At 43.3% G+C, this 26,541-nt stretch overlaps 1 protein-coding gene across 3 annotated transcripts in view; it reads left to right on the forward strand.

Annotated features, from left to right (window-relative positions):
- Nucleotides 1–26,541, forward strand: part of LOC101269532 (histone-arginine methyltransferase CARM1-like) — a 272,045-nt gene that overhangs the window by 218,948 nt on the left and 26,556 nt on the right. For 2 of the 3 annotated variants that reach the window (XM_033417338.2, XM_033417340.2), the window contains exons 7-11: nt 2,242–2,332; nt 17,144–17,225; nt 18,459–18,544; nt 21,103–21,192; nt 23,112–23,249. In XM_033417338.2, coding sequence (XP_033273229.1) covers nt 2,242–2,332; nt 17,144–17,225; nt 18,459–18,544; nt 21,103–21,192; nt 23,112–23,249 — 487 coding nt within the window. The remainder of the gene's footprint in view (nt 1–2,241; nt 2,333–17,143; nt 17,226–18,458; nt 18,545–21,102; nt 21,193–23,111; nt 23,250–26,541) is intronic. The other variant, XR_004480189.2, reaches the window with a different exon arrangement.

Genomic DNA, 26,541 nt, shown 5'->3' on the forward strand with positions numbered 1-26,541 from the left:
CTTGGTTTATACCATTCATTTCAGCAAAGAATATTTTCTAATAGCTTCTGGAGAAAGGGTGGTTGAGAAGTTTCTGTTTATCGAGTCCTCATATTATCATTTTGTTAGGTAGAGAATTTTAACTTGAAAACAATTTTTACTCAGTGTTTTTAAGGCATCTTTTTTTGGCGTCTGGTACCCAATGTTGCTGTTGAGAAGTCGAATGCCATTCTGACTCCTGAAGTTTTAAAATGACATAGTTTTTCCCTCTGGATGCTTTTAATAGTTTTTTTTTCATTTCTAGTTGTCTTAGTGTGAAACTTCTAAAATTCTTGTGCTGGACATTTAGTGGGTATGTTAAATCAGAAGACTCATTTTCTTCTACTCTGGGAATTTTTCTTATATTTTACCTTTGATGATTTCCTCGCCTCCATTTTATCTAATATCTTTGCAATTCCTGTTAGGCTTGGGCTCAGAACATCCTCCTCTGAAACTTCCCAGGTTTATACAAATAATGATACATATGACTTTTCCAGAGTTGTTTAATATCCTTGTATCTTGAAATTGAAAAACCACCAAGCAATCATTATTGTTTTAACGATAGTGCTTGAGATTTACATGGAGAAGTATGAATGATGTTACAGTCGTGGTTTTTCTCTGACCACCTCTGAAAATACCGTAATTAAAATGATCTGTTCTATTTTAACGGACATCAAGGGGAGCATCGTTAAAGTATGAGACCATTGACTGTTGGAAGAGATTTCACCCCTGGGTTTTTTCCTTCCGCTTATTAGCTCTGTGGTTATGGCTGAATCATTTAAATTTCCCTGTTCCTTAGTTTTCTCATTTATAAAATGGATATAATAATAGAACCTACTTTATATTATTATGAGGATTAAATGAATTAATACATGGGAAGCCCATAAAAAGGTTCAAGGCAGAGTTAACATAAACAAGAACTTTTAGGTATTATTATTAGAATGATGATGATGAAGATCTGTGGTTTTTTAGATGATGAGAATAATAATGCTGATCGCCACATCTGCCTGCCCAGAAGGGCCCAACTCCAGGTCTGCCAGCCTAGGTGTTTGTTTGCCTGCTAAGTTATCTGCCTTTTCCCCCAGCGACTGCAAATGTCAGGAACAAAACACAAGTGCTGCGGGCTTCCCAGCGTGGAGGATGGTGAGCCTGCACATAAGCATAGGTTCTAACAGCACTTAAAAAGATAAATAGTCGATATGATTATACATCGACAAAGTCTAAGAATGAAAATAATAATGTGATAGGATGATGGAATGTTGTTTTCAAAGCTAAGTTGTTTTTACAATAAATAAAAGAAAAAATAAATAAATAAAAGAAGTGCCCAGAATTCCAAGCACCGGACATACAGAAAGGAAGAAAAACTAGTAGCTGAGATGGGAAGCAGCTGCATAGCACAGGGAGATCAGCTCGGTGCTTTGTGACCACCTAGAGGGGTGGGTTAGGGAGAGTGGGAGGGAGGCGCAAGAGGGAGGGGATATGGGGATATATGTATATGTACAGCTGATTCACTTTGTTATACAGCAGAAACTAACACACCATTGTAAAGCATTTATACTCCAGGGACTTCCCTTGTGGCACAGTGGTTGGGAATCTGCCTGCCAAATGCAGGGGACACAGGTTCAAGCCCTGGTCCGGGAAGATTCCACATGCTGCGGAGCAGCTGGGCCCGTGTGCCTTAACTGCTGAGCTTGCACTCTAGAGTCCATGAGCCACAACTACTCAGCCCACGTGCCACAACTACTGAAGCCCACGAGCCTAGAGCCCGTGCTCTGCAACAAGAGAAGCCACCGCAATGAGAAGCCTGTGCACCGCAACAAAGAGTAGCCCCTGCTGGCCGCAACTAGAGAAAGCCCGCGCACAGCAACGAAGACCCAATGCAGCCAAAAATAAAATAAATTTAAAAAAAATATCATACTCCAATAAAGATGTTAAAAAAAAAACAACCAGTAGCTGAGAAAGCTAATATGCCAGGTTAAATGCCTCACCTAGGACTCTAAACTTTTATTATAATGTAGCTTTGTGTCTTGCTTTGACATTCTTTTTTATATTCCGTCTAATCTTCTGCCTGATTTTCTTATCATTGCTTTGAGGCAAGTTTACGTTTTAGCCTGCTGTGTAATAACTGAGATGGAATGAAAGAATGGAACAGGTCAAGTGGCAGGTCTTCAAGTAAGAAGGCAGTAGGAGTCAACTTTGAGTCTATTGTCTTCTGCTCAATAGGAATGATGTTCCCGACGTTCGGCGACATCCACCTGGCCCCCTTTTCTGATGAACAGCTGTACTTGGAACACCACTCCAGAGCCAACTTTTGGTAACGTTCTCTTCTCTCTTCCCCTCCTTTCAGAGTAAACCAGAGTTCTTAAACTGTTGACACTGTGGGTCATACACTGGGGTCAGGGGCTGTCCTGTGCACTGTAGGCTGTTTAGCACCTTTCCTGGCATGTACTTCCTGGATGCCAGTAGCACCTTCCCCCTAGTTGTGGCAACCAAAAATGTCTCCAGAGATTACCAAACATCCCCTTGGAAGACAAAATCACCCCCTGTTGAGGACTGCTGAAATAGACAAATAAGGGAGCCAGTTAGGCAAAATCAAACATCCAAAAAACTGCCCTAAGGCTAAAATAATAGCATCCTCCCCCTGCCTGCTGTTCCTCCCTTTCCACTTCCTTCATCCATTCTTTTGGCCCAAGGCTATGGCTTCTGCTAGAACATGCCTTTGTCAGAGAGCAGATCAATCAATATACCTTCATGTATATGAGTTGATCCGAAATTTTTGGAGCTTTCCTACTAATTAGCTGTTGACCTTTGGGCAGTTCACTTCATCGTCTGAGACTTGGTTTCTTCCACTGGTAAAATGAGAACTAACACAAAACTCCTGCCAGTTTGCAACCACCATTCCTTCTGCCTTCTTTTCCTGAGACTGGTTTTTATAAGGAGAAGGAGGGGAGGAGAATGACAATATTGGACCTGTGGGAGGGAGAAACAGAACAGATACCATCCAAGTGGGGATGTGAGGCGCGTAGGAGGGAGCACAGCATGCAGCGGCAGGGGGGTGAGGATGTGAATGAAAATGTAAACTTCTCAGTTCTGGCTGAGGATGCAGAACCGTCCAACGGCAATATCCAGAGTTGATTTCCAGGGCTTTCTCTTTGTAATGCCGTCCATTGGTGAAGGGGCAGGAAATAGGAAGTGCTTTGCTTTCCCACATTACAAAGTGCTATGAGTGAGGTCGAAGGGTTATGATTTTTCTTTCTCCCCAGTTTTTTCTGGCAAAATAGGCTTTCCCACCCCAGTTTCATAACCTTTAACGGCTTCGATTCAATCTGTAATTTTGAAACTACAAGCCACAGAATTTCCAGTGGGGGTGAATGGCCTCTTAGTGTGTATGTGTGTGGTGACACAGGGGGGCGATGATGTCATGTAAGGTCATGCTGACCCTAAATGTTTCTATCTTAAATGGAGAGGTTGGAGGGAGAGGAATTTCAGGTGACAGAGTATGCCAGACTTCACAGGGGAGGTTGGTTGTCCAGGCAGTTTTTCTGTGATCTCCCAGCAGTACCATCTGCTGCACGGATGGTTTTGCCAGAATGCCTTGAGAGAAATCAAGGAGGCGGCGGGGGTGGGGGTGGGGGCGGAGTTGGAGACTGTTGAGTATAGACACCCCTTTTGAGGAATTTCACTGCAAAGGGAGTTAGAGAGATGGGTGGTGGCTGACCAGGGAAGTGAGGTATAAAAAAGGTAGTTTTTTTAATGGAATAAATGGAACATGTTTTCATGTTTGACGGGGAGCCCAGCCAGTCTACTGTGATTATTAATACTCTCTAGGTAGTAAGAACTCTCTTGATGAGCTCACCCATTCCCACAGTTCAAATACCATCTTTATGCTAATGATTTCCGAGTGTATCTCTCCAGACTTGTCCTGTGAACGCCATACTTTTCCATAGCCACCTGCCTCCTGGACGTCTGCCCTTGGAGAGACGCACCATGTCCACAGCTCAACTCCTGATCTCCCCCACTGCCACCCCACACCTGCTCTACACACAGTCTTTCCACCTCAATTGCTGACAACTTTATCCTCCTAATCATTCAGGCTCCGTATCTTGAAGGCCTTCTTTCTTTGTTCCCCATACCTAAACCATTAAGAAATTATGTTGGTTTTACTTCCAAAGTACATTTGACCCCGAACAACACAGATTTGAACTGTGCGGACTTTTTTCAATAAATATATACTAAAGCCCTACATGTGAATCTGTGCATGTGGAACCGTGGATACAGAGGGCTGACTGTAAAGTTAATGAGCATTTTTTTTTTTTTTTTTTTTTTTTGGTTGGGGGGGTATGCAGGCCTCTCACTGTTGTGGCCTCTCCTGTTTCAGAGCACAGGCTCTGGACGCGCAGGCTCAGCAGCCATGGCTCACAGGCCCAGCCACTCCATGGCATGTGGGATCTTCCCGGACCTGGGCACGAACCCCTGTCGCCTGCATCGGCAGGCGGACTCTCAACCACTGCGCCACCAGGGAAGCCCTAATGAGCATTTTTGACTGCGTGGAGGGTGGGTGCACGAACAAACCCCCCCTTTTGTTCAAGGATCAACTGTATATCCAGAATCTGACCAGTTCTCCCTGTATTTACTGTTTCCACTTGATCACAACACTGTCATCTCTCATCTCAGTTATTACGGTAGCTTAACCTGTCTATTCCAACATCCCCAAAGCCCTCCAGTAGGTTCTCCCCAGTCTGGCTCCTCATTTTCTACTGCTGTGTTCACTCCACTCCAGCCTCCCAGACTTCCTTGCCCATCCTCAGGCGTACCTGACACACTCCCACCTTAGGGCCTTGCATTTGCTCATCCTTCTCTGGAATACCTTTCCCTCCAGATTCACATGGCTAATTCCTTCAACTCCATAAAGTCTTTGTTAAATGGCTTCTCAATAGGACCTACCCTGACCACCATATTTAAAGTGGCAGCCATACCACTCCTAATCCCACTTTTTCTGCTCTGTATTTTTCCTCCAACACTTATCACCTCCTAAAAGACTTACTTATTATTGTTTATTGTCCGTATCCCTCCTCATAGAATGTAAGCACTGCAAGAGCTGGAATATTGTCACTGTTCACTACCTATCCTGCCACATGGTAGGCCCTCAATAAATATTTCTGATAAAAACTCCTGTGATCTCAAACATGTATGGAAATAATTACTATCAAGATTTTAGTTGATACCTTTCTCATTTTTCTTTTTCTTTATAAAATTAGACTCATACCATAAATACCATTTTATAGCACTTTTAAAAAACGTTATTAATACCTTGTGGACATGTTCTCAGGTCTTTTAGATATTATTTTGCTGCAGAGTATTTCTTTTGTGGCTCTCTTGTAATCTATCGACTCAAGATCCAATGTTGGGTATTAAATTATTAATTATAATTTAACCCTATACATTCTGTTAAGAAACAGTACTAAGGTATTGTTCCTATATTCCACAAGAATGTAGAATTTTATAGACTTCTATAAATTCTATAGGAAACAATACTAAAGTGAACATCCTGTTATAGAAATCTTGTACATTCTGATTATTACCTTACAATAAATTGCTAGAAGCAGAATCACTGGACCAAAAGGTGTGAAGAAGGAACTTTACAAAAATTATTCTGGGGCTTCCCTGGTGGCGCAGTGGTTGAGAGTCCGCCTGCCGATTCAGGGGACACGGGTTCGTGCCCCGGTCTGGGAAGATCCCACATGCCGCGGAGCGGCTGGGCCCGTGAGCCATGGCCGCTGAGCCTGCGCATCCAGAGCCTGTGCTCCGCAACGGGAGAGGCCACAACAGTGAGAGGCCCGCGTACTGCAAAAAAAAAAAAAAAAAAAAAATTATTCTTATATGTTGCCAAATTGCCCTGTAGAAAAGCTTTACCAATTAACACTTCCACCAGTGGTGTATGAGAATGTCTGCTGAGTCTTGCCCATACAGGATATGTTCTGTTAAATGCCAGTTTGATTTGCAAAAAAAATGGTGGCCGATTTATTTTTAATCTGTATTTCTTTGATAGCTGGTGCATTTGAATGGTTTTATTTTTAGTCAACAGATACACACACAAAATTTTTTAATATATAGTTATCAAAATTCATAGCCTTCACTCTGTTTCTACTTTCTGTCCCTTTATAAGGGGGTTTCTGCATTAGACTACTAGCATGAAGGCCTTCTGTTGTATTGATGCAAGGAACAGGTGGTGAAAGCTTGCACGATTTCTGATTTCTGTTAGAAGAGGCAAAGAAGTGGATGCTGGCTGAAAGGAGGCAGGGGGATGCAAAAAGTGAGTCTGGGTGTATTCTGAGGGAGTGGGCTGAGAGACTGAGGAATAACTAACAGGCTAAATAAATAAGATCCCCAGATACAACCCATCATCAGTCCTCACATGACTTAACTATCAACAACGCCGCTTGATGCCTTTGACTCTTCACTTCTGAGCCTAAGCCTGATTTTCTTCCTTCCTTATTGGCCCTAATTCTCCTTTGCTGATTCTTCCTCATGACTCAAATCTTTGATGTTGGATTGACTCCTGGTTAGTTCTTAGATGTCTTCCTATTTCTGTCTGTGCTCACTTTCTTACTGACCTCATTTAAATACCGTCTTTATGTTGACAACTCCCATAGTTAGAACTCCAGGCCAGACTTCTCCCCAGAACCATAGACTTCGGATGTCCAAGTGGCTGGTGACAGCTCACCCTGGATGTCTGTTGGGCATCTTAAATTTAATACATCCAAAGGCAAGCTGCTGATTTTCACCACCACCCCCTGCCCACCCCTGCAAAACAAACATAAAACAAGCAAAACAAAAAACCCTGCTTCTACTACAGTCTTGAAATAGCCTCCTAACTCATTTCCTCTTTTTAAACAACAACCAACATGATCTTGATAACACATGATTAGGTCACGTTATTCTTCCACCCAGAACCCTCCACTGGCTTCCGATCGTCTGCATAAGAACGTCCAGAGTTCTCCCGATAGATGGTAAGACTCCACCTGATCAAGTTCCACCCTGCTGTCCCTCGGACATCATCTGCTACTTGCTCTCTTGTCCTCTCCACTCTGGCCTCATTGGTTGGGCTCCCTGCTTCCCCTCGAACATACTAGGCCTGCTGGCCCTCACTGCCCTTCCCTCTGCCTGAAACGCAGGTGTCACTGGGGCTCGCTCTCACCTCCTTCAGGTCTTAGCTCACCTGTCATCATCTCAGGGAGACCATCTGTCAATTAAAACTTGTAATCTCTTCCCTCCTGGAAGCCCTTATCCCACTTCTCACTGCCTTTTTCTCTATAGCACTTATTATCGTCTGCCATATATATGCTTTTACTTATCTGTTTTATTTCTTGGCCATCTCCCCCCATGAGACTACAAGTTCTGTAAGAGTGGCTGTTCGATTTACTGCTGTGTCCCCATCGTCTGACCTAGATGATCATAATTGCTCAATACATTTTTGTTAACTAGAAGACAAATGCATTATTTATAAGATTTCTTTATATATTAAGGGTATTAAGACTTCGTTGTAGTTTCTTCAGAATTTTCTCTTCGCCTTGTAATATTCTTTGTGGTGGTTTTTACCACAAAAGGAGTTAAAAACTTTTATGTGTGTAAATCTACCAATATTTTATTTTACAGTTTCTTTCTTTTCCTTTATTTGAAAAAAAGCTTCCCCACCCTGAGTCTGGTATTAGCTTCCTTCTACTTCTTTCATATTTTACTTTTTTTACACTTAACAGTCTTTCAAATATACATTTAACTCTAAAATTCATTTAAGTGTGCAGTAAGCATATAACTTTAGCCTTTTTAAATAACCAGTCATGGGGTTCACTCTTGGTAGACAAGCTTACTACATTCTGATGTTAGTAGCAGTCACCTACAGAATGAATAATTTCCTTTTCTTACTTGATTAAGATTCCTCGGCCCTTATTAATTAAGATTCTGAAAAGTATCTCCTGAGAGTGAGGCTCAGTCTTGAAGAATCATCATTCTCAGCTGTAGAACTTCTTTAGGTGATGGGTACTACTGACAGCACTGAAAATATATAATTGGTTCAGGGGGTTAAAACCAAGGCTTTTAAATACAATTTTTAATGGATTCTCATATCAAGAAAAATATATACATAGGATCAATTAAGAGGAGTAACCAAATATTCTCAAGAAGTTTGAGATGATACTAGTTTACCTCATTACAGTTATTACAGTTATAGAACATGCAAGCGTAGGCAAGTAGGCAGTAGTTAAAAACTAGATAAATCAGACTCTAGAACCAGATTCAACTGTGTTTAATTCTTGGTTCTGTCAATTACTAACTGTAAAACCTTAGCCAAGTTAATCTAATTTCTTTTAGACCCAAGTTTCTTATTTATAAACTAAAGATAACAGTGTTACCTACCTGGGGATGGGGAGTTTAAGGGATGGGACCTTTCCTTGTACAACCGTCATAGCCCTTTCTTCAGAGGCCAGTGTGAGGGTTCTAACAGATGCTGAATATGTCTATCCCAGTTGCGCATTCAGGGACTGGGAAAATAACTACATGGTGGGTATGAACTCATTGGACACCCTGTGCAATAGACTTGGTCAGACCTTCCTTTGCTACCTCCATAAACCCTTACTAACCAGAGATATCCTAAGATTTCTCATATCAATATCACTTCTTATCTCACGTTCCTCAAAAAAATCTAGATATTCTCCTTTCTCCTACATAGTTGCTTTGCCACAGAGAAGAATTGGGGAATGTTTACCATATGTTCCTGCAGTGGCATTGCAGAATCCTCCCTCAAGGGACTGGGTTTCCACTTCAGTCATGGGCCAGTGGTCACTGGATCCATAAACCAGATCTCTAAGTTAGATCTGGAAATTGGATGAGGGACCTAATCTTCCCATTGTGACAGCTGATATCCTGCTCATAAGCTACCAAGATTTTTGTTGTTGTTGTTATAGAAATTGAGTACTGTCTAGTCACTGTGCATGTATTTCACCTCTCTGGTAACACTAGGACCTTTTAGCAACCACTTACAGGTCCCTGTGGATCAAGGTACCCTGACTGCCACTCTAGTCTTGCCATCCAACACAGTAATTATGTCATTCTAGCCTATGATGGTTAATTACTGCTTTCTTGCTTCTGACATTCTGAAATTCCATCCAGATTATGCTCATTCGGAGCAGCATTTAATGGCAGCATCACCCGTCACTGTCTTTGATGTACTGAGGACAGCATGCCTCAGATCTTTCACTAGTTTGTTCCCCATTACCTATATGAATGGAGAGTTTCCTGGACTTTGCCTGAGAATAGTCAGCTGGAACAATCTTACATCTTACACAGTAAATCCGTCTAGCATTTCCACCTCTCTGAGCCTTGGACCCCTTCCTCAATACTATACTGCAGAAATTCTGGAATCTCCATCTCATTAACTGCAGGCCATCATGATGACCGAGCTTCAAAGTGACATACATCCCAGCAGACTACTAGGAGTGGTATCTGCTAGAACATTGAATCCTGGGAGTGCCGTTGTTGATGAATTGCACCCTATGCTGACATATTCTACCCCCACTAGTCCAACACCCTTAAAGTCCACTCCAATACCCATTTCCCTGGTTCTTAGCAGAAAATATTAACCAGCTTCTCTAATGTTTTAGTCACGTAAGTTATCTCCTCCTGGAGTAGGAATTGTACTTACTGCTTGGGCTGTGCTGGAGTTACCATCCTGACAGCAATGAGGGACCATTAGCCTGGAGGCAGTACGCAACAGTGAGGCAGATCTTGAGGGGAATAAGATTATCTTGCAAGGCCCAGGCTTCAAGAGGAGTTGTTGTGCAGTCTTCGGGCAAAGGGAAGCTGTTCTCCTCTGACAGGACAGATGAGAATTAGGCTTCTGCTGGTTTGAAGGATTCAGAGGAGTTGGGAAGGTCTTTTCAGGATTCTCTGCCTTGTCCACTCTACTATCTTAATTCCAGGTCTCAGGGCCCTAGTCTCTTCCTGTCAGGGCCCCAACTGTGATATGTGAGATCTGTCAAGGTTGCACACCCAATATCCTTTGCAACTCTTCCACTGTTGCTGCTTTACTATCTTGTTTGGGGTGGGGAGACGGGGCAGTTCCAGTTTCAAGAATGTGGCTTTTAACTCTCAAATTCTATACCTGGTTTTCTGCACAGAAGGCCTTGGAGCACCAAGGAGATATGAATTCCCTGAAATTCTGCTAAGGAAGCCCTCTGGATTTCACAGTGTGTCTTAAGTTGGGAGTTGACTGCTCTGAGATAATAGTCTTCTTTTTGCAAAGCTTTCAATGCTATTAACAGAGCCTTGTCTCTGTTAATAGGGGTCCAAAGGCTCAGAGCCTCAATCCATATAATTATCATCACCCCAAAACTTCAAGCACGCAGTTACCATATAGCCCAGTGCCTCACCTTCCACCTTTACTGCATCCTAATTAGCCACTAGTGAGACTGTTAGTAATTGTGATGAAACTACATGCTAAGAGTTTTCCCTCCGCACTTACCAGTAATTCTACATTCAAGGGCCACACCCATATTGATTGTCTTAGCTTGGGTTCCCCAGGAATCAGGGTCTTAGGCAAAGCTCATGAGCTACTCTATTAACGAATGCCATCCCAGTAAAACAAGAATGAGGAGAAAACAGAGGGAGGCAGGAAAGGAGGGAGAGATGATGCAAAAGTGCATAACTGAGCTGACCACCACATGGTAGCAAATACCAAGAGATTGCTTGATCCCTCAGGACCATCTTTAGAGGTCAAATGAACTGTATCTCAGGACAGTTTACACAGATGATGGGAGAGAAGTGTATTTATCCATTGGCTCTTAACTCCTCATTGGGCAACTGTTTACCCCTAACATTAAGTAGTCTGCACTTCGGGGTTGTACATGCATGGACACCGAATGGGGGTCAGGGCACCTCACGCCCCACAGTCTGCAGGGATGCTCAGGGCAGGAGGGGAGAGCGCACGGTGCAGGTCTGAGGTGAGGCGCTGCTGGGTTGTGCTCACGTGGAGTCAGATGAGTCCATACCTTGACACAGCGGGGGCAGAATACCTGGCTGAGGACTCCAGAGGCAGATAAGACAGAGGATCTGAGGTGACCCTTAAAAGGTGATATACCACTTAAGGAACCAAAAGACATTTCCCAGTTTCCTTTTCAGAGTATTGTGAGTGGGCTGTACGCACCCATCATGCTTGACAACGGCAGAGCGAGTTGGGCGATAGCAGCGATGCCAGTGGTGGATGGTCTATAGACAGCTGTTCTTTACAGAAATCAGAAGTCTGTGCTTACAAAGGACAAGGGAAGATGAATGTAAGCAGAATTCTGCCACGGGCAGTGAGAGCTCCCGTCTTGCACCTTTCCACTCTGACTCTACTAAATGCCTCCTTGACCGTGGTGTTGCTGAGAAGCATTATTTTGAAGGGAATCCATTCCGCTGAATGCACAAGCTGCTACATTCTACTGCAGAGGCACTGGATGGTTTGTTCTTAGGCTAATTCTGCCCTCAAACTGAAATTTCTACTAAAGGTTCTTTTGGTATAGCTAGAAGTTTAGGCCTTCTGGTCTTTCCCAAAAATATATTTGGCCCTGATAGTCACTGGTTCTTAGGAATACCATATGGACCAAATAAGAACATTTCAAATTACCGTGAGATACAACCAAATTTTTGTCGGAAGTCAAGTGTATGCACAAAGTATCACAGAGAACTTTTGCAGGAATACTACCAACACAATTGTGTTTGGACTTTCATATGCCACTGTCCTTACTTCATTTACATTCAGTGATTCCTGGGACTATAACCTTCGTTCAGCTACCCAGTATTTCTTCTTAATATTTCCTCTGATTCTCTTTTATGTCTGCAGCTCTTGAACTCACCAGGCTTTTGCTCATGAAATAAGCCTCAATTTCTGTATTCATCTTTTTTGTAACCTATGTCAAACTCATAGCTCTTTCATAGTATTCTGCCACTAGGCCCATACACATCCAGATCTGTGTAGTCAGGGATACACTATTGCAGTTTCTGGATCCTCTCGCATCAGAGCTCTCCATTTTCAAACAGAGTTCAACTTCAGCAGACATCACTTCATCATCCCTGGGCCTGGTTCTATACACTCTTAAGCTAAAGCACTTTAGTTCTGTACTCACAGAATTAGGACTCCCCTGAATTAGGCAAAACTATTCATCAGAATTATATTCATAGCACACATAATGGCACACTCTTATTAACTGTTTTCTTTTTAGTTAAGGCACTTATGGTTTTAAGTGACAAAAGAAAGAATTTTAAAATGGCTTAAAAAAAAGGATATTTTTGACTAACGTATCTGAAAAGCCTGAGTAGATTCAGCTTCTCAGGCACAAATGGCTTCCAGGGCACAGACACTTATTGGGTCCAGGTCTCTCTGTATCCCTTAGCTCAGCTCCATTCTTGGATAGGGCTCTTCCCTCATGGCAGCAATGTGGTTTCCAGCAAATCCAGATTTATAGACTCATAGCTCCATGTCCACTTCTCTGTTGCAACAGTTTGAACAAAAGTCTTAGACTTGACTTTCCTTGGGTCACATGCTTAACCCTGAGTCCATCATTAAGGCCAGAGAGATAAGACACTCTGATTGGCTACAACTCAGCTACATGCCAGAATTTATTGCTGAGGGCAGAGTCAAACCATCCAAACCCCAAGAACTGAGAGTGAGGAAGAAGTGCCTCTCAGAAGAAAATCTGGTGCCATAATCAGAAGAAGAGCAACTCTTTGCTGGGTAGAATAAACAAAAGGTGTCCACCATAGTTGTCTTGACTGATCCACTTTTTCTTCTGATCCATTTCCATAGGTCCAATTCTTATACAAGCCAGTAATGTCTAGATTTATGTTGGTACACCGAGGGGTGCTCCATGGATTCCTTTACAGAATCCCAGGCTTTCCCTTTCTTAATGAAAGAGGCAGTCTGAAGCTTGATTTCTTTTAAGGCCTGTGCACGCATTTCCCTTTCTCCTTTATACTAAAAAAACCCTATTTTTACAAATACAAAAAGCATATAAATATAGCCCATGTAAAATATAAGCCACTTTGCTAGGGTTTAAGCCAGCAAAACCAGAGACATAATGCGCTGAGCATCTTTATAGATACCGCTTTACAGAATGGTATGTCTGCATGCTGTTGATGCAGAAAATTGTCAAAAAGAGCCAAGCTTCAAGTCCTGCTATATAAAAGGAATGTATAAGAAATAAAACAAAGTTGCAATTTGTTTCTAGGCATGCATCCTTCTCCTACCAGGCATTCGCAGCAGGCCATTCCAGCAACCCTCTTACGCTGCATCCTCAGCATCATGTGCGGCTTAGGCGACGTTTTTGGATCCTTGTTTCTGTTTCCTAGTTCTTAGGGTTATATATGTCTCTCCTTAGGTTGGCATATCACTGGTTGTTAATTCTGGTAGAACATATTCCATTAAGATACCCAAAAGTTGCTTAATTGTCAAACAGCAGAATAGGATTTTCCTTCCTCCCTTAACTTTTCTTCCTTCTCTCTCTCTTTTTTTGGCCTTTTTAAAGGAAGGAAGTATTTAATGGGGATGAGTGAATTTTTTTGTTAGGATAGAATGAGGAAGCAAAGATTTAAAAAAAAATTTTTTATTGGAGTCTAGTTGATGTACAATGTTGTGTTAGTTTCTGAAAGATTTTTATTACAGTCAAACATCTGAGTTATGCTACGAGAGTGTGGGTTCATATTAGCAAGACAAAGGAGTGTGTGTGTTAGAGAAACCCCCCACTGTTAACTTCTGCAAGAGAACCTCGGGCAGTACCACCATCCTTCTAAGACAGATCCAGGACACTGTGGGAGGAGGAAGGACAAAAGACCAAGGTGAGCTAGAGGAGAGACAAGGACAAAAGACCAAGGTGAGCTAGAGGAGAGACAAAAACAAAAGAGACCCAAGAGGGAGGATTCCCCTGGATGCTTCTCCAAGCTCGGCTCTGCATGGAGACCATGGAGAGGCTGATGGGATGGTAAATGGGTGGCCTCTTTTGCTGTACTCTGGGTGTGTTTAGGTGTAGCTAATGTAAGATTGTTTTCCTTCTGGACTGTATTTGCAGGATTTTTCAGATGTTGCATGTCTTACGGTGGAGAAGGAGGAGAGGAAGAGGGAGGTACACTTGAAATTTGAAGTCAAGAGAAAAACATGCATGTAGACTCCTCCTTATGCGCTCATAAAGAGGCCATAAGCTAACTTGGAAAATAAAACCCACATACGATGAGAACAATGGAACTTATCCCCAGCTTCCAAGTCGACAGATTCGTTTCCTGATCCATCCCCCAGCAGTGTATCTTAGGAAACCCAGAAAGGTGCCACCTCCCATCTGCTTTCATTATTTTATGATGCATTTCAGAAGGAGATTTGAGATTTCTAAGAAATGGAAGTATGGTCCAGCCAGAAAGTTTTTAAAACCCAGGCAGTGGGCTCTTTGCCTACAGCTCTCCGTCTGCCCCAGGAATGGTGCCCGTTTGCACCACACTGATCTTGGCTGCTGGGTTTTAATTGGCAGTGAACACACAAAGGGAATGGCACATCCTGGGCCCCTCTCAGAGCTGAGGTTGAATGCAAAGACTCTAGTACACAGAGAATAGAGAGCAGTTCCCAGCCTCCGCCACTGCCAGGTGGAGGGCTGTCTTTGCCTTTGGGATTTTCTCTTTCACCTACTTGGCCAGGATTCTAGAACAGCTAACTTAGTCGTCTTCAACCCTGATCGTGCATTAGAATCACCTGTTGAGCTTTGGAAACAAGTGCTAGGGCCGCACCCCCAGATCATATAAATCACAACTTGGGGGATACAGTCCAGGCATCAGCACTTTTTAAAAGCTTTCTAGGGGATTCTCAAGGACAGTCAAGGTTGAGTCCTTCTGGGCTTTCTGGGAAGTTCTCTGTCTCTGTCTGACCCTCCACTCCTCTCCCCTTGCCTGTCTTCACCCCTTCTTCCCTCCCACCCCTCTCCTCTCTTCCCCTTCCCTCTCTCTCCCCCCTTCCCTCCAATAAAAAATTTTGTGATAATGACTTACTTCCCCAAGAAAACTTCCATTCTCTTTCTAAATACTGAAAAGATCGTCTAAACTTACAGTGTTCTGTTTCCAAACATTTTCTAGGATTATAGGAGTCTTGTTTTCAAAATGTGTACTTATAAAGTGATGTACAGCAGTCTGGCTTTACCTGTGGACAGCCTGGCTCTGGCCCTTGATGGAAGGAGATTAGGAAACAAGAGATGAAGCCAAAGAAACTTTGGCGAATGATTTTCTGTTTCCCCATTTTCCTTATTGGCACCAGTGCCCACACACAGGGCCATTTAGGACACCAAGTTCTCCGTTCATTCATTAAATGCATAGATAGATACGTAGATATCTTTAGCCCTAACCGTATTCAAGGCTTCATGCTAAGTGCTAAATATACACTGAAAGAAAAAGAATAACTTCTGCTTTTAAGTGCCTAAAACTTGAATATTTAATTGTAATACCAGGTTTTACATTTTCAAATGGAAATATTTGAGCTGAGTCACAAAGATTGAGTAGGAATTAATAGGGCAATAGAAGGAAAGGAGCATTCTAGGCAGGAGGGAAAATAGGCAAAGGCTCAGAGGTGAGAAATGGTATAAGCCCTTCAGGATCTGTAAGAGGCTCTGGGGGATGGGGTTTTGCTTGCAGGTTGGCGATTAGCTGTTGACTTAACAATATTAGGCCTCCCTGCCTCTCGTGAGGGCCTCTGAGGCATCGCCTCCTGATTAAGAGCCTTACTTTGACTGAAAATCTAACTGCACGCCCCCAGTTTTTATGATTATTCTGTGTCTTTTTTCTCTCTTTTCCCTGCAGGTCAGCAGGTGTAGGGGTGTGGGAGGATAGACACTGATGAATTGAATTTCCATTTGATTCACAGGCTATATACAGCATGTGCACACACACCCTTAGTAGGGAAAACTCTTTTCAATCTAGGGATAAAGGCCGTCAGCCTCTAGTGATAAGGGCCCCAAGCCTTTCTGGAGTTGGGCCTGGGAATTGGAATTTTTAACAAGCTCTCCAAGTAGTCCCATGGCGCAGTCACACTGGGAAGCACCGCCCTAGTGCACAGTGCTGATCTGAGAAGGTGAAGTTCAGAGAATAATAGCCAACACTTATGTAGTAGTAACGAAATGCACAGCACTGCTTAAAGTGCTTTACTTATAGTAACTCATTTAACCCTTACTGAAACCCTACAAAGTCAGCTTATAATTATTCCCATTTTAGAGATACGGAAACGGAAGCACAGAGTTCAGGTGACTTGCCCACTGCACACAGTCAGTCAGTGGCAGAGTGTGAACAAAGCCACTCTTAATGCACACCCTAGATCTCTGTAGAGAGCCAAGACCATTAGCCAAGCTGGCAGGGAGTTCTTGCCGTGCTCCAGGCACCAGTCATGTGCCGGTGGACGCTTCACATCTGGCTCAGTGAGGGGAGGAAGCACTTGTAGAATTTGTCCATTTCTGTGGTCCAGATGTCCCTGACCACAGAATTGGGAGGAAATGTGCCCAGTGATGAGTCAGCTCCAGTTCACCACCAGACACAGCTGTCACTGACTTGTGACTCTAAGTGGTGTTGGCCACCATGGCAAATGCCAGCAAGGTGCAGGCCAGTGGCTATGGAAGAACAGAAAGGGGAAATCTGTTTCCTAAAACAGTTGGGGGAGTATCAAGAGGCTTTGGAGATCTCAAGTTGTGCTCTGGGTTGAGATAATGAGAGGGCCAAGGAATTGTATTTCGCGACATGGAAGGCATGTCCTGGAGCAGGCAGCCACCTTGTGGTGTGAGGTCAAGGGTGGGGACCCTAAGGGCTTCCTGCCCCCAAATATCCCTGTCAGTATTCTCCCCACAAGTAATTTCCTCCATCTCAGCTACCTCCTCCCTTCTCTCCCCACCCCAGTTCAAGTGCAGATTCTCTAGAGAGGTTTCTTCCTCTAATCTACCCCTTGCCCTTCACACTTTCTCACACTTGCTCCAGGGCTAACTTAGAGGACCAGTGAGGCAGCCTCGCAGTGCATCACAGCTCTGTGGGTCTTGGGTACGCAGGACAGATACATGCTGATTTTTCGTGCTACCTGTTTTAGGTACCAGCAGTGTTTCTATGGGGTTAACCTGTCCAGTCTCCAGGGTGCTGCGGTGGACGAATACTTCAGACAGCCAATAGTAGTAAGTGTGTTCTTTCTTCCCATGTGTTTATCTATTGATTCATTCACTTACTAACTCAGGCACCCGGGACGCACTGTGCTCTCAGGCTCTGTGCTAAGCCATCACAGAAGCAAAGAAAGAGCTCCTTGGAGCACTATGTTTCAAGTTTTCCAGCTCTGATCTCCCGAGCAATTAGGAGAATTCTCAGAGAATGATACTGTTGAAAGCAAGGAGATTTTCCGTGTGCCCTTCAGTAAGTAACTTCTGCTTCTACACCTGTCCTGACTCACCCCATGCACATACTCAGCCCTCATACTTGTTCAATAATTCACATCCTCCCATTGATTCCAGTGGCCCAAGGCATAATAAAAGGGGAAGCTTTGGATAATAAATAGCTTGGAACAGGAGTTTTGTTGTCAGACAGATTTGGGTTTCAGTTGTGGTCCCATCTAGCTGTGTAACCTTAGGCAACTTAAGTTTGCATTATCTGAAACTCTTTCAGTTTTAAGTGGAAGGAAACCCAACTCAAACTGGCTTAAACTAAAATGAAATTATTGGTCCTCAAATATTGCAAAGCCTGGAGACAGAGCTTGCTTCAGGGACCTGTTGCAGGAGTTCAGACAGTGTCACAATGGTCTGGTTTTTCTATTCTCATCACTTATCTCCATTTCCTCTGGTTTTACTCTGTTCCTAGACAGGATCTCTCCTCATGGTAGCAAGATGGCAGCAGAAGCTACAGCTTCAGATTCTTACAACTCTGAGTCCCACAGGAGAGCCTGCCTTTTCCTAATAACTTTGGCAAAACCCCCAGAATTAGTTTAGATAGAGCCTGCTTGTCCTACCTTGGGTCCTGCGTCCATCTGTGAGCCAATTCCTGTCTTCAGGGGAAAAGTAATGCTCTTCGTTGGCCAATCTGAGGTCATAGGCCACACCTGGAGCTGATGGTAGACTGAATTCCTATGGAACTTCTTGTAGTGTCGAGAGGAGGTAAATTCTGGATGGTCCAAAAACCACCAAATGCCTGCTCCAGAGTCGTTGGTGAGGTTTAAATGATATAACCTAGTAAAGCACTTACTAAATAAAGTGCTTACGAAATAATTGTGAGCTTGTATTATTAATATCATACTCATTAAGCTCATGCCCTCTAAATTCTAACTCTTGTTGACTTAAAATTTCAGGAGGAAAGCTAGACTGCAATCTTGTTTGAGTTCAGTTTATTCTGATAGAAAGGTATCTTTGGTTTTTTTCCCCAAGGACACATTTGACATTAGGATTTTGATGGCTCGGACAGTCAAGTACACAGTAAACTTTATGGATGCAGAAGAGGCAGATCTCCACAGGTTGGTACCAACCAATGTTGCTCTTGATTTTTAAAATCTCCTCTACCCCCCCCCCCCCATCCCCCAAACTTCAGGGCAGAGTTCCACAGCTCACACAGGGAAGAGGTTTCAGGTGTGAGTCACAAACAGGAATGGTCCATCAATTACTAGTTTCATTTATTGCAAAATGAGGGAAATGATGCCTCCTTCATAGGATTGCTTTAGGAATTGAATGAGAAAAATTAAATAGTAGTAGCTAATGCTAACATAGCCAGACACTGTTCTGAGCCCTTTATACATAATGACTCATTTGATCCTCCCAGCAACCCTATGCAGATGGTACTATTTTTGTCCCCACTTCACCAATGACAGAAATGAAGCAGAGTGGAACAGTAAGTTGCATACACAGAATTATGTAAAATGCACAGAATTAATATGTGTGTTAGAGGTAGTATTGAACCTTTCAGAAGGCCAGAGTCTGGGCTTTTTAACTGCTCACCGAGGCCAGTACCACAATAATGACCAGAAGAGGAGCTACACCTTGTTGAGTGCTTACTACATAGTAGGTAACATGCTAAGAATTTTACATGCACTGGCTCATTTTCAAAGAGGGCCCTCAGTAAGTGTTAGTTTTTGCCCTCTTTTTTCCACTTGAAGAGACTCTGAAATGAAGACTCATTTCTCAGGTGGTGATATGAATCCCCTTCGGATGACCTTTCATTAGTATTTTACCTTTTTCTGCCTGAGAAGATTGATATTTGTATTTTTTTCTGGGTAAGAAATGTAAGACCCAGCTAGGTTATAATTTGCCTGGACTACCGAGGAAGAAAGAGCCAGACTTCAGAAGGTACAGCTGGCTAACTCAAACCATCACCTATCTTGAGATCATGATGGACAAAGGATGCTCTGTCAGTCAGGATTGGCTAGAGCGTGCTGCAGTAACAAAACCAAACTTCAGTGACTTATGATAACACAGGGGCCTTTCTCCCCTACACTGTTTTATTCATGTGCACCAGCTTTAGCTCCATGCAGCATCGCCAACCCCAGCAATCAGGCTGGTGCAGCAGCCTCTGTCTGTAACAAGGCTGATTACTGAGGAGGAAGAAAGAGCATGGCAAAGCATGCACTGACAATAAAAGCTTCTGCCCAGAAATGACACAGCTCACTTCTGTTCACATTTAATTGGTCAAAGCAAATGACGTGGCAGTACCTAAGCACAAGAGGGTGGATGAATGCAATACTGCTGTGTGCTCAGAGCAAGAGAAGTGGCATTTGGGAACAAGTCTGATTACTGCCACAGGTCAAGACAAAATTGACTTCCATTGGCTTTATTTGCTGCTCTGAGCTGCCTCCTGAGTCAGGGAATTTTTTGAAAATTATGTCTTTGTTGGCGTTTCAGAGATGTCATTCATTCATTTGTTGCATTGATTCAGCAAATGTTTGTTAAGATTCTACTTTGTGCTGGGTACTGTACTGGTGCTTGCACAGATACATTAAGTAATTTCTTAAGTCTCTCGTTGAGGAGCTCATGGTCTGTTTAGGGGAATTACAAAAGTGGGAGGAAATAATTACAGTGCATTAACAAACAAATTCAATGTGACAAGTATAATGGAAAACTCTAGAAATGCTCTTGACTACTGCAGGGTAGAAGAAGTTAGGCCTTTGGAGGCACCATAAATGCAAATAATCTTAAAAATAACATTTTCCTTTGAAAATCTCTAGCACATTCACTAGAATGTGTCTCCCTGGAGCAGTACAGCCCCAGCAGTGGACCAATAATATCATCTTTTAATTGTGGAATACTTCGAAATTTACAGAGCACTCTCATATACATTTTTTCCCACTTGACACACACAAGAACCGTGAAAGGGAAGTAGAAGAGAGATTTTGCCACTCTTCAACAAAAGAGGAAACTGAGGCTCAGAGAATTAAGTGACTTACCAAAGCTCCACAGCTAAAACAGGTCCAGCTTGTAGATTTTGTTGTATCTTTTCCAACATTCTTTCTCTTCCAACTTACTCTGCATTTGGCATCAGCGATGGCCACTTCTGCATGACTCTTGCTGTAGCCTGGTGGGAAGTTAAATTGCCTCCCTGAAAAATAAATGAACTATGACAGTGACCTTCTGAGATTGATGTTCCCCCCTTGTGGTCCATTTCATCTTTTAGGGGCCTGAGTAGCCTTTCCCTTCTGAACAGCTGCATAGGGGAGCTGCCACAGCCCATGTTTTGGCTTCTGGAAGGACGGTTGTCAGCTATGTCCTGAGTCATCCTCCTGTTCAGTGGTCCAACCCAGCTCCGGATGCTGCACTCGCCCTGTGGAGTTCTGGGTCACTGCAGCACAGTGGGCTGGTCCTTGCAGAGTTTCATCAAGAAGCAGCATTGTCAAATGTGCAGCATCACCCAAGCATTAATCACCCACTAAGAGAATCTTGCTGCCAAAGCAAGAGCGCTTAAGAGAAAAAGAAAATGTTCTGTGAATGTTCCCACTGATCCCACAAGTGTATCCAGTATGTCTGTCAACAACAACAAAAATAATTCCAAGTGTTTCTTTTTTTCTTTCTTTTTATTTCCTTGCAGAGTAGAAATTCCGTTTGTGTTTCAGATTGCGCAGTCTGGCCTCATCCACGGCCTGGCATTCTGGTTCGACATGGCCTTTGTTGGCTCTCTGTAGGTATCATACCCCTTCCTTACCTACTCTCTCCCATGCCATCCTCTGCTATTTGTCCCCATAACTTTAAAGGTTTTAAAGAACTAAGCTCAACAGCCGTAATATTTGTTTCTCCACGTTTCCAGAAAATAAACACTGATGTTAATGTTACTTTTAGATTTTAGAGTGAAATGAAAATAAGACAGTTTTCCGTAGTCGCCATATCAATTCTGGCTAAAATACTCTTAGGCCAGTTGTGTTGGGATTTGGAGGAGTCAGAAGAGGGCCAGTGCTTTATCAACCAGCCTGTTCTTTTCCACAATAGATGGGGGCACGGGGGAGGCCAGCCCCTGGCATTGTTTCCATCACACCTAGTTATAGAACCTCTTGTGTCTGAGTCATATCTCAAATCATACTTTCCCCCATGTTGGTTCACAGGTTTCCATTTCACGGTCTAGAATCCTTTTTCAATGATCAGGCAGGCGGCATTAGGTAACTTCCCCCTCTGTGCATTCCTCTCTCCCCTACTGGAAAGGTTTGCAAGTTGTAGGGGAGAGACCACCTACTAGTTGACTGTCAGTGTTGGGTGTGCTTTTAAGGGCTGCACTGCTCCTATGAACCCCAAGTCTCTGCTCTCCTCCTGACACCCCTGCTCTCTTCCCAGGCTTCTCCATGTGTCCCAGCTAGCAGTGAGGGTTGATCTGGGCCACGCGACCAGGCAGAAGGAAAACTGACAGTACACTCTCCTCCACTTCTTATAAAAACATCCAGGCTCTCCATAGCATCTTCTGAGAAAGACGTGTCTTTGGGTCTGTGATACAGCTCAGGGGGCTTGGGGGACTCAGGGGAGGCCGGGATCCCTGGAAGCCTTGTCGGGGCTGACAATCAGAGAGAAAGGAAACAATGTACGAGTCATTCCTATTCCAGACAGCATGTGTGTTCAAAGAATCTGTGCATCTATTTCTCAGACTCTCCCCCACTAACATCCCAAGTAAACGAATTTGTTCCTGCAAGGGTAAGGGAGGTAAGCGTGAAGCCGCCTGCTTCAAGGGGGAAATCTCTTTGAAGTTAAATGCTTTGTCTTAAAAAGCTGTAGAACATTTGCATTCTACTCCGTAATACAGCTGAATATATATTTTGATATAAAGGTGGTTTATATTACTTAGCAGTTAAATTATATAAAATTACCCCCGAAAATCTTCAAGGCAAAATGTCCTCTCTAGCAATTTTCCCCGTGTTCAATGTGCACCTTACTACCTGCAAGCCCATGGCCACTGCCTAATCGCAGGACAGGTGACCCTAGCATTCAAAGCACCAGCAGGGTGTCCCCACTTCTTCATATGAAATGAAAAACATCAACTTGAAAACACACACACACACACACACACACACACACACACACACACACACACACACACACACACACACACACACGCACACACACACACACACACACACACACACACACACACACACTGTCCGGGCTTGAAGGGCAGTAGAGGCCATCTGCCCCTGTAGTTTTTCTTGCTTCCAGAAACCCCATCAGGACCCCTGAACAGGTGGGCATGAGACAGTAAGAGGCTACACTCCAGACTTCTCACCCTGCCAGACTTTTCCAACAAATCAATTCCCAATTTAACTCTGCTGTTATCAGGCTTCTAACGAACTTTGACATAGCCATACAGATTGATACAGTGACCAAGTGCCTGGGTTTGAAGCCTGGCCTGACTCCGTAGGGTTGTTGTAGGATTTAATGGGCTAATTACATAATGCTCTTGGCACTGTACCCAGCACATAGTAACTGCTCAATAAATTGAGCTATTCGCATCTTAAAAGTGTTCCATGAGTTAATACACAATGAAAACCACTTGTCCCCAGTTCAATCCATTAATGTGGGCCTGGAGCCTAACTGGCTTTTAACTCTTGCCTTGCCCCACAGGGTCACAGTTTGGCTGTCAACAGCGCCCACTGAGCCTCTGACTCACTGGTATCAGGTGCGGTGCCTTCTTCAGACTCCTCTCTTTGCCAAGGAAGGAGAGACCCTCTCAGGGAGAGTGCTGTTTGTGGCCAATAAACGGTAAGCAGGAGAGTACCGACGGATCCCGCCTGTTTCCTGGGTGCTGACAGGTGGGAGCGAGAGGAAGCTGGCAGGCCCCTGAGACTCCAGCACCAGAAATGGACAGCAGCCTTTACAGAGGCCTGGCTGACTTTGCTGAGATGCCCTCAGCCTCAAAGCCTGCAGGGCACACGCCACCTTGCACTGAGCACGGCCAGGAAGAAAAGCTTAAGATAAGTCAAGGGCAGTGTTCCCCACCTGACTGCAGAGGGAGAGGGAGGGAGGGAGGGAGGGAGGGAGGGAGGGAGGAAGGAAGGAAGGAAGGAAGGAAGGAAGGAAGGGAGGAAGGGAGGAAGGGAGGAAGGGAGGAAGGGAGGAAGGGAGGAAGGAAAGAAATCCATCAGCTTATGGGAGCACTTGCCAGAGACTTGAATTATCAAGCGCTCTAAAACCCACGTCAGCTTCCTGGCCTTACTTCCATCTGTCTAGCCACACATCCCCAAATTTAGTACTGGGAAATCGATCTGTACTGCAGGGGGGAAAGTACTGCAGGGGTGGTTCATGGTGTGTGAGGCAGGACCGGCTGCTTCTCTCTGGTAATGGACTCACGAGGTCTCAGCAGTGAATACTTTGACTTACCTCATTTTTAGAAGGCTCTATTTTCTTTCATCTTGTTGGAGCTTTTCCTGGGTGAATTGGTGGAGAAAGGCATAGAGGAGTAGCTCAAGGACTCTCAGGATATTACGGGTACTCAGAGGTCATCTCATCCAACTTTCTTCCCTCCCTACCGGCACTCCCACCCCCACCCCCTTCCTTGGACCTGTGCTTAAACACTCCAGTGACAGAGAGCTCACTACCTCACCAATCAACCCTTCCACTTTTAAAGTCTTTATTTTTTTCATGACAAAAACCAAACATGTTCACATGTAAGTTGAAAACTACAAGAGTGTCTAGAGTCCAGCCATGCTCCCACCCTCACCCCATCCCCCAGATGTGAGCCCTTAGTCTTTATCTTTCAAGTCATTTTTGGTGCATGTACCAGCAAAAACATCGTTGTAGAGTTGTTATTGTTTTATAGGAAGGTTACACTAGCAGTCTGCAACTTAAGTTTTCGCTTAGTAATAAGTCCTAAATCTGTACAGATAGATCTGCTTTGTTCTTTTCATAAGTGCAGAACAGCCAAGGACATGGATATACCATAAGGTCTTTTTAAAAATCCCTGATTCACTGACATTTAGGTTGCTTCCAATTTTTTTTTTTTTTTGGCCATTGCAAAAAATTCTGCACTAAGTATCCTTGAACGTAGAGCTTGCACAGTGACATGAATATTTCTAAATGAGATGCCTAAAAATAGAAATGCTGGATCAAAGGGTAGGTACATGTTACAGTCTACTAGATCCTACCTTTCTCAGTGACTGCACCAATTTCCACTCATACCAGCAACAGATAAGCAAACTCTTTTCTCCACGTCTCTCCTGAAACTGGATGATAACTGTCTCTATGGCTTTTGCAAATCCAATAGACTCCAAAATAAGTGTTTAAAGTTGCATCTGGTTGTTTTGGTTTATAATTCTTTAATTACTTACAAGATTATGACTTTCCATATAGTCATTGACTGTTGACTACTTTCTTCTACTTTAGACATCTTTAATTATTAAAAAATTATTCTTGCTGTTGATCACAGATCTATTGATACTTCCTGTAGATTCAACTCATTGATCTTAGTTATGTTTCTGAATTCAAAAGAAATAGGTCTGTTCCAACCTCCAAATGGCAGTTGTTCAAGTATTAGGAGCATCTTACCGAATATACTCCTGGTCTTCCTGTCCTCAGGCTAACATCCTCAAGTCCTCCCTCCTATAAGAGTGATTTTGAAATAGTTTAAAATTCTAAGTCCTTCCCTCTGGAAATACGCAGGGTCTCAATGTCCCCTTTAAAATAGTTCTCCAGAAAAGGGAACCCTCTTGCACTGTTGGTGGGAATGTAAATTGATACAGCCACTATGGAGAACAGTATGGAGGTTCCTTAAGAAACTAAAAATAGAACTTCCATACGACCCAGCAATCCCACTACTGGGCATACACCCTGAGAAAACCATAGTTCAAAAAGCGTCATGTACCACAATGTTCATTGCAGCTCTATTTACAATAGCCAGGACATGGAAGCAACCTAAATGTCCATCGACAGATGAATGGATAAAGAATATGTGGCACATATACACAATGGAATATTACTCAGCCATAAAAAGAAACAAAATTGAGTTATTTGTAGTGAGGTGGATGGACCTAGAGACTGTCATACAGAGCGAAGTAAGTCAGAAAGAGAAAAACAAATACCGTATGCTAACACATCTATATGGAATCTTAAAAAAAAAAAAAAGGTTTCTGAAGAACCTAGAGCCAGGACAGGAATCAAGACGCAGATGCAGAGAATGGACTTGAGGACACGGGGAAGGGGAAGGGTAAGCTGGGACGAAGTGAGAGAGTGGCATGGACATATGTACACTACCGAATGTAAAATAGATAGCTGGTGGGAAGCAGCTGCATAGCACAGGGAGATCAGCTCGGTGCTTTGTGACCACCTAGAGGGGTGGAATAGGGAGGGTGGGAGGGAGGGAGACGCAAGAGGGAGGGGATATGGGGATATATGTATATGTATAGCTGATTCACTTTGTTATAAAGCAGAAACTAACACCATTGTAAAGCAATTATACTCCAATAAAGATGTTTAAAAACAAAATAAAATAAAATAGTTCTCCAAAACTAAATACAGGACAGCATACATGTCCTGGCAAGTGCTGGCTACAAATCGACAGTGAACGCTGCTGTTAATTTAAAGTTTAAGTTAAGTTAGGGGCCATTTTACTTGAGTGTTTAGATTATTAAAAGCAAAAAGTATATTTTTACATGACCTTTAAGTCATTTCTCCCTTCTCCTAGTATGCAGCTGATTTTTGTCAGCTTCAATTCAAGTTTTTGTATTTATTCCGCTTATGCATTTATCATGCTGTTTTTAGATCCTTACTAGAGCCAATGGATTATCTTACTTAAAAAATTTTTGGGGGGTAGCATGTTAGTCCTACCATTTTGTATCATTTGCAAATTTAATAGGCAAACTTTTATTTAAAAAGTATTAAGCAGAGAGAGGCCCGGGGTGTAAACCTTCCTTCAAAATTTGCATAGCCTAATTATCCTGAACAAAAGAAGCCGGTCTTAATATGTTACATACTGTATGATCCCATATGTATGACTTTCTTGAAAAGACAAAACTATAGTGATGGAGACAGATCAGTGGTTGCCAGGGGTTATGGGTGG

Source organism: Orcinus orca, chromosome 6, assembly GCF_937001465.1.
Source record: "Orcinus orca chromosome 6, mOrcOrc1.1, whole genome shotgun sequence".
Lineage (NCBI taxonomy): Eukaryota > Metazoa > Chordata > Mammalia > Artiodactyla > Delphinidae > Orcinus > Orcinus orca.